The sequence below is a fragment of the Mus pahari genome, chromosome 5, assembly GCF_900095145.1.
Source record: "Mus pahari chromosome 5, PAHARI_EIJ_v1.1, whole genome shotgun sequence".
Classification (NCBI taxonomy): domain Eukaryota; kingdom Metazoa; phylum Chordata; class Mammalia; order Rodentia; family Muridae; genus Mus; species Mus pahari.
In genome coordinates this window covers 42,242,943-42,251,041 of record NC_034594.1, presented here as the reverse complement: position 1 = coordinate 42,251,041, position 8,099 = coordinate 42,242,943, and the positions used below count along the sequence as shown (strand labels likewise).

General features: G+C 39.4%; 1 protein-coding gene across 3 annotated transcripts in view; it reads left to right on the top strand.

Annotated features, from left to right (window-relative positions):
* The window catches only part of Ndufs1 (NADH:ubiquinone oxidoreductase core subunit S1), a 34,233-nt gene extending 26,995 nt beyond the window's left edge, over nucleotides 1-7,238 (top strand). For 2 of the 3 annotated variants that reach the window (XM_021197325.2, XM_029538437.1), the window contains exons 16-20: nucleotides 194-348; nucleotides 1,495-1,670; nucleotides 2,975-3,109; nucleotides 3,217-3,289; nucleotides 6,906-7,232. In XM_021197325.2, coding sequence (XP_021052984.1) covers nucleotides 194-348; nucleotides 1,495-1,670; nucleotides 2,975-3,109; nucleotides 3,217-3,289; nucleotides 6,906-6,997 — 631 coding nt within the window. In that variant the 3' untranslated portion in view covers nucleotides 6,998-7,232. Of the gene's footprint in view, nucleotides 1-193; nucleotides 349-1,494; nucleotides 1,671-2,974; nucleotides 3,110-3,216; nucleotides 3,290-6,905 lie in introns of all 3 variants that reach the window. The other variant, XM_021197321.2, reaches the window with a different exon arrangement.
* The last annotated feature ends 861 nt before the right edge of the window (nucleotides 7,239-8,099 follow it).

Sequence of the window (8,099 nt, the reverse complement as noted above, 5' to 3'; positions counted from 1 at the left end):
ACAGCTACAGTGTACTTACATATAATAAATAAATAAATCTTTTTTTTTAAAAAAAAGAGAGACATTCTATGCATCTTATATTTCAGTGGTAAGAGTTGAATATAAAAGAAGCTACAAATTATTCCTATGTAATTACTTAAATTGCTTATACTTAAATGCTGCATGTATTTAAAAATCCATAATTGTTTTACAGGATTGCAAGTCAGGTAGCTGCTTTGGACCTTGGCTATAAACCTGGGGTAGAAGCAATTAGGAAGAACCCTCCCAAAATGCTGTTTCTTCTGGGAGCAGATGGAGGTTGTATCACACGACAGGACTTGCCAAAGGATTGTTTCATTGTTTATCAAGGTAAATAGCAACTTGGCAGTAGAAACAAAAGAGAATCACACATGGTGTATACTAAGAGGTGTTTGATACACAGCTTCTGTTTTGAATAACTGTTCTGACTGTATAGCAGTTCATTGAAGTGTATATACTTTGGGTCTGCAACTTGAATATGTGACTTTTTTATTTGCAATTTTTAAATAATAAACTTTATTTAGAGTGAGTTCCAGGACAGCCAGGGGCTATACAGAGAAACCCTGTCTTAGGGAAAAAAAAATCAAAACAAACAAAACCTGTTTGTTAACCAGAGGAGTAGCATATACCTGTGATCCTAGCCCAGGATGAGGATGAGACAGGAAGACAAACAGTTTGAGGCAGTTCTTAAAACGTACCATAGGTGGGGCTGGAGAGGTGGCTTTGTGGTTAAGAGCGCTGTGGCTGCTCTTCAGAGGTCCTGAGTTCAATTCCCAGCAACCACATGGTGGCTCACAGCCATCTGTAATGAGATCTGATGCCCTCTTCTGGTGTGTCTGAAGACAGCTACAATGTACTTATATATAATAAATAAATCTTAAAAACAAACAAACAAAACTGGACTAGTAAATCCCAAGTAGTGTTACACATATGTAATCCCAGTGTGGGGATCGAGGCAGGAGAACCCTGAGGTCGGTAGGAGTTACAATGGTTGCTATTATATAGGAAGACAGTATACCACCTGTTAACTGCCATTTTTATTTTTATTTGTTTTTTTATTTATGATAGTCATGCAAACTACACAATTTACCACTGAACTGCTTTTGTTTGTTTGTTTGTTTTTTGTTTTTTTGGGTTTTTTCTCCATGTAGCCCTGGCTGTCCTGGAACTCAATCTGTAGACTTGCCTGGCCTCTAACTCAGGGATCCACCTGCTTCTGCCTCCCGAGATTCTGGGGTTAAAAGTATGTACCACCTGTGTGCTACCACTGCTCAGTATGAACTGCACTCTTAGTCTCAATTTATAAACTGTGAAAGTGGCTGGGCATGGCAGTGTATGCCTTTTCATAGAAACCCTGTCTTGACAAACAAATGACGAGACTTCTGGAAGAGCAGTCAGTGCTCCTAACCACTGGGCCATCTCTCCAGCCCAGTCCAGTTTTTACTAAAATGTGGTTCACTGTTTTTCTCCTCCCAGGACACCATGGTGATGTTGGAGCTCCCATGGCTGATGTTATTCTCCCAGGGGCTGCTTACACAGAAAAGTCTGCTACTTATGTCAATACTGAGGGCAGGGCTCAACAAACCAAAGTAGCAGTGACACCTCCTGGCTTGGCAAGAGAAGACTGGAAAATCATAAGAGCTCTCTCTGAGGTATTATTTCTGAGGCATTTCTTTGAAGTCTTTTTTTGTTCCTTAATATTCATTAAGCAACTAGGGATGTGGCTCAGTTGGGAGAGGACTTGCTTAGCATGCATGAAGTCCTAAGTTCAATAAATTCCTGTATGTAGCTTGTAGTGCTGGAGACAGAACCCAGGGCCTCCACCGCTGAGCTACATTTTCATTCATTAAGGCATTAGTGATGCTGCTTTAGGGGTAATGGACATGTCAGCTGCTTAAAGTGATTTTCAAAATCATGGAACACTTTTCTCTAAAATGAGGGAGGGTTTGCATAACCTGGTTGTGTAGGAGATAAAGTGATTCAGAAAAATGAAGAATTGAAGTTGGTACTTTCCTGGTAGATTAACAACAAGCAAGAAGCATTGATAGTTAGCCTAGCATCATCTCTGTGATCTTTTACTTCAGGACCATATACTTGCTAAGTATTCTCTCTACCACAGAGCAACATTCTGCAGATAAATTATTATTGTGGTGACATCTTTATATTAGAATTTTTGACATCTATAATCCATACATGATACATGATGCCTTGAGAAATCTGTCTGGATTGAGAGATGACTCAGTAGTTAAGAGGACAGGCTACTCTTCCAGAGGACCTGGGTTCAATTCCCAGCACCCACCTGGTGGCTTGCAATGATCTGTAATTCCAGTTTTAGGAGATTTGACACACTTTTCTGACCTCTTTTGAGATTAAGCATACACATGGTATATACAGTTATGCACATAGGCAAAACATATACACAAATAAGTAATGAATAATTTTTTAAGAAGAAAGGAAAAAGGAAAAAAAAATGCCTGCTAAAAGATACTAAGAGACTTTTTTCTTTCTAGTAATACTGCATTATTTCATCATAGTTGCCATTATGAATTGTTTTGTTCCCTTTTTTTGTTGCTGGAGATTGAGCCCCAACCCTGATTCCCCCCCCCCCTCAAGACAAGGTTTCTCTTTCTAGAACTTGTTCTATAGACCAAGCTGGCTTCAAATTCAGAGATCTGCCTGCCTCTGTCTTCCAAGTGCTAGGATTAAAGACCCAAGCCATCTCAGCCTGCTAAATAACAATTATTTATTATATTGGGCCATGGGCTGTGCATGCTGCAACAATATTTGGAGGTTTAAAGGGCTCTGAGGGAATCTGTTTTCTTCCTGCACTGTGGGTCCTAGTGATCGACTCTCTTTAGACTTGATGCCTGATGTCTTGAGTGATCCTGGCCTTCCCCAATTCTGACATTTTTTAAGTAGTAAAGTTGTTTGTCATGGTGGATCTGATCTGTTGCAGATTGCAGGTATCACTCTTCCATATGATACTTTGGATCAAGTAAGGAACCGTCTTGAAGAGGTCTCTCCTAATCTGGTTCGATATGACGATATTGAAGAAACTAATTACTTTCAGCAAGCAAGTGAGCTTACCAAGGTAAAAACTTGCCAGTGTGCAGTTTTCCTAGTGCGATATATCTTGGCATGATAGTGCTGGTTTTCAGTATGATTCTGGTCTCTCTCTCTCTCTCTCTCTCTTTCCAGCTAGTAAACCAGGAGCTTCTTGCTGACCCACTTGTTCCACCTCAGCTAACTATAAAAGACTTCTATATGACAGGTAAGTTTGACTGCCACCTACTCACAGAGAATCAGAATCCTTTAGCTTCATAGCTTTTTTTGGTTGGCAATATTTGCTATTAACCTAAAGAACTTGATTTTTTTACATTTATTTACTTGTGCTTGGGCAGGCATACATTCACCATGAAGAGTATGGAGGTCAGGACAATTTGTGGGAATCAAACTCAAGTCATTAAGCTTGGTAACAGGGACCTTTGTCCACTGAGCCACCATCTCAGTAGCCTCTGGTCTGAAATTGTTAAACATCAAAGCTAATGTAATTTAGGTAGTAGATCTGGGTCTCAAGGCTCATTGTGTACATGTTAAGCATGGGCACTATACCCCTAGTTCTCTAACATTCTGTGTGTTTCTGACATGGAAGCAAAGTTTGAACACCCAAAAGGTTTAACAGATTTAAATTGTAAAATTTAGTATTATATGGAAAAAATCAATGAATTGAAATTTAAAGTACTAAAAAAACTGAAAATTTTCTGAAAAATTATTGATAGAATATTCAAAATATTTGAAGACGTTTTTAATATGTTAAACAGGGCTTCTGGTGTAAATTGTTAGAACGCTTTTAAGAAATGCAGACCACCATTCATTTTTTATAACTTTGACAACAGTTGATAAAGGTATAAGACAGTTGATATGTAAATAATTTCTTACCTAAAAGCACATAGGAGCATAAATTTGTTTGGTTTTCTATTTTTTATTCTTTTAAAGATTTTGTTTATCTTATGTATGTGAGTACACTGTCACTGTCTTCAGCCACACTAGAAGAGGGCCTAGGATCCCATTACAGATGGTTGTGAGCCACCTTGTAGTTGCTGGGAATTGAACTCAGGACCTCTGCAAGAGCAGTCATTGCTCTTCACCTCTGAGCCATCTCTCCGGCCCCCCTTGTTTGTTTATTTAAAAACTGGATTTCATGTAGCCAAGGTGACCTTAAAAAAATTGTGTCAAAGCCAAGGATGACCTTGAATTTGTACTCTTCTTTCTCACCCTGCCAAGTGCTGAGACTACGGGCCTGCACCACCACAATTTTTATGGTACTGGAGCCCAGCCTAGGGCTTCCTGTGTGCTAGTGCAGCATTTTACCAACTGAACTACAGCTCATAGTCCTGAAATGATGTTTAACTTTACTTTTTTAAAAATGTGTATAGGTTTTGTTTACATGCATGTCTCTGTACTATTTGTGTATCTAATTCCTGAGGAGATGAGAAGAGGGTTTTGGATCCCCAGGGATTAACTAGAGTTACAGTTGTAAGCCTCCATGGAGGTGCTGGGAACTTAATCCCAGTCCTCTGCAAGAGGAAGGAGCAAATGATCTTAACTTTTCAGACTCTGTGTTTATACATCTTTAAGTTAGCATGTGCTAGTAGGTTATTTCAGTGGGGTGATAGAAGTGTTAGAATAGCACTCAGGAGGCAGAGGCAGGTGGATTTCTGAGTTTGAGGCCAGCCTGGTCTACAAAGTAAGTTCCAGGACAGCCAGAGCTTTCCAGAGAAACCCTGTCTCGAAAAACAAAAACAAAAAAAAAAAAAAAAAAAAAAAAGAAGTGTTAGGATCAGATCCAGCAGGATGGCTTATTGTGTAAAAACTTGTTAGGTAAACCGGACCCCACAGTAGTAGAGAACCAACTCCCAAAAGTTGTCCTCTGACCTCCACACAAACACTGGACATGTTCATTCATACCTCCTCACATACACACAGCAATGATACATTTCCAAACAGTTTTTAAAACAAATGTAAGTTGGAATCATTGTACAATATACCACCAAGCACAAAACCACAATAAAACAATACTATGACTTATGAGTGCTGGAAGCAGGAAGATTCCCATGTATTCAAAGATTGGCGTTTTTTTCTGGTCATGGTGGGTTACACCAGGAGTCTCAGTACTTGGGTAACAAGAGATTAAGGAGTTCAAAGTTAAATTCTGCCACATAGCAAGACATGAATGAATAAATAGTACATACAAAAAGATTTACCTTTTTAATTTTTTTTTTTTTTTTAAGATTTATTTATTTATTCTATGTAAGTACACTGTAGCTGTCTTCAGCCACTCCAGAAGAGGGCGTCAGATCTTGTTACGGATGGTTGTGAGCCACCATGTGGTTTCTGGGATTTGAACTCCGGACCTTTGGAAGAGCAGTCGGGTACTCTTACCCGCTGAGCCATCTCACCAGCCCTTTTTTTTTTTCTTTTTGAGACATGGTTTCTTTGTGAAGCCCTGGCTATCCTGGAACTCACTTTGAGGACCAGGCTTACCTTAAACTCAGAGATCTCCCTCCCCCTGCATCTCAAGTACTGGGATCAAAGGCATGTGATACCACTGTCTGGCACTTTTTGTAAGAGAAGATTTGGTTTTTGTTTTGTTTTGTTTTTTGTTTTAATAAAGATTTGTTTGTTTGTTTATTTATTTTATGTATATGAGTACACTATAGCTGTACTGATGGTGTGAACCGTCGTGTGGTTGCTGGGAATTTGAGTTCAGAACCTCTACTTGCTGAACTCAGCACCAGAGGAGGGCGTGTGTCAGATCTCATTACTGATGGTTGTGAGCCAACATGTGGTTGCTGGGATTTGAACTCAGGACCTTCGGAAGAGCAGTCAAGTCGTGCTCTTAACCACTGAGCCATCTCTCCAGCCCCCAAGAGAAGGTTTTCTTATGTAGCCCACAATGGCCTCCAGTTTACCACCTTCTGCCTCAGCTTCCTTGAGTGCTGTGGGTACAGAAAAACCCTACCACTCTAGGATGTTTTGTATTCCAGGCTAGCTAACCCAAGCTACAGGGTGATTCTCTTAGTTCCCAGTGCTCATCCTATAGAGGGTTGTGATTATTAATATGTGCCTGTACATTAAGCTTCTATTTTAGGATACAGATCAAACTCAGCTTGTCCAGCCATACCATCCTGCCAGCCTCTGGCGGGTTTTTTTTTTTTTTTTTTTTCAAAATGCTTCTATCTCTTGTAGCTCAGGTTGACTTCAGACACACAGCAATCCTGCCTCAGCTTGTGAAGTGCTAGAGGACTATGAGTGTGAGCTACAACATCTAGCTGATAAACGGAGTGTGTGGTGTCTATTTTTTTTCTTAGATTTTTAAGAATTTCCTATCCTTTAATTTTTTATACTGGCATGTTATCTAGTTCTTATGTGATTAATTACTGCTAGAGATTAAAAACATATAACATATAACCAGAAAGTTGTGGTAAATAGGAGATAGAGGCAGACAGATGAAAGTTCAAGGTCATCCTTGGCTTCATAGACAGCCAGAGATACATAAGACCCTAACTAAAAAACTTGGTCAATAAAGAGCTTATGTTCAAAGTGTATTGCTTACCTACAGTTGCATTCTAGCTTCACAGTCTTTTGTTCTTGAATATGTACACTCAAATTCTCCGTGTGTTCTAAAGTCACATTAACAAAAAAAATGGCATTAGTGGCTCTTCCATTACCTCAACAATTGGGAATCTGAGATAGGAGGATCACCCCAAATTTGAGGCTAACTTGGTGTACTATTGAATTCTGGTCTGGCCTGAAATCTGAGACATTGTTTTAAAAACAACAAAGGAAGTTGTATTAACAAAATGCATGTTCTTAATGTCTTTCAGACTCGATTAGCAGAGCCTCACAGACAATGGCCAAGTGTGTCAAAGCTGTCACCGAGGGCGCTCAGGCAGTAGAGGAGCCATCCATATGCTGAGACATCTACCAGGGACCCTTTTTGCTACAGACAATAAATGGACATTGCTGTACTCCCTTATAAGTTAATGTTTTCCAACATGAGTCTGAATGATGTAATATTTAAAGTTATACTATGCTTATCTGAAAATGGTATTGTACTTATCAAAAATCTTGGCAGTTTAAAATTTATGTAATTGTGTGCAAGCATTAACTAGTTTAATAAAACTATCATTTGCTCTTTCATGTTAAAAACACTGATATTAAAGTGTGAAGTTTTTTTATTTTCATAGATCATTCAGGGCTAGGGACATAGCTCATTGGTAGAGTAGTTGCCAAGCATGTGTGAGGCTAAAGACTCAACCCCTGGAGCTTAAGGAAACAACATAGATCTTCCATTTAGTCCCCACATTTTATGCTGAAGATTTATGGGCCAGCAGGATGGCTCAAAATGGGTAAAGGTGCTTGCTGCCAACTCGGAGTTTGAGCCCTGGAACCTACATGGTAGAAGGAGGAAACTGAATCCTACAAATTCCACACATACAAATCTAGCCAGCCTGGGCTACAGAGTTAAGACCCTGTCTGTCGAAAGCTGGGTATGGTGGAATACCCCTTTAATCCCAGCACTAAGGAGGCAGAGGTAAGCGGATTCCTGTGAGTTCGAGGCCAGCCTGGTCTACAGAGTGAGTTCCAGAACAGCCAGGGCTACACAGAGAAGCCCTGTCTTGAAAAAAACAAAAAGAAAAAAAAAAAGTGTAAGATGTCAACATGGAGGAGGTATGGTACACATCTGACACTTAAGGCAAGGTGGGACAGTCCTGTGTTCAAGGCTCCCCTGGAACACCACTATAAGGAAAGGAAGAATAGTCACTGTAGACATGTAACATGTACCACACTTAGGAGGTACTTAAGTAGATGAAAACAATATAGATTATAAGATGAAATCGTTTCAATTTAGCTCCTATAAATATTTTCTTATATATTAAACTCCGTTGCTCTTGTGTCTAGTATAAAGACCTGCAAATCTCTAGGCGAGTATAGGATAAGGTTGAGGCCACTCTTGACTTTTAAAAAATATTTTGTTAGCATGTATTACTGATTATAATGAGTTTCACTGTGACATT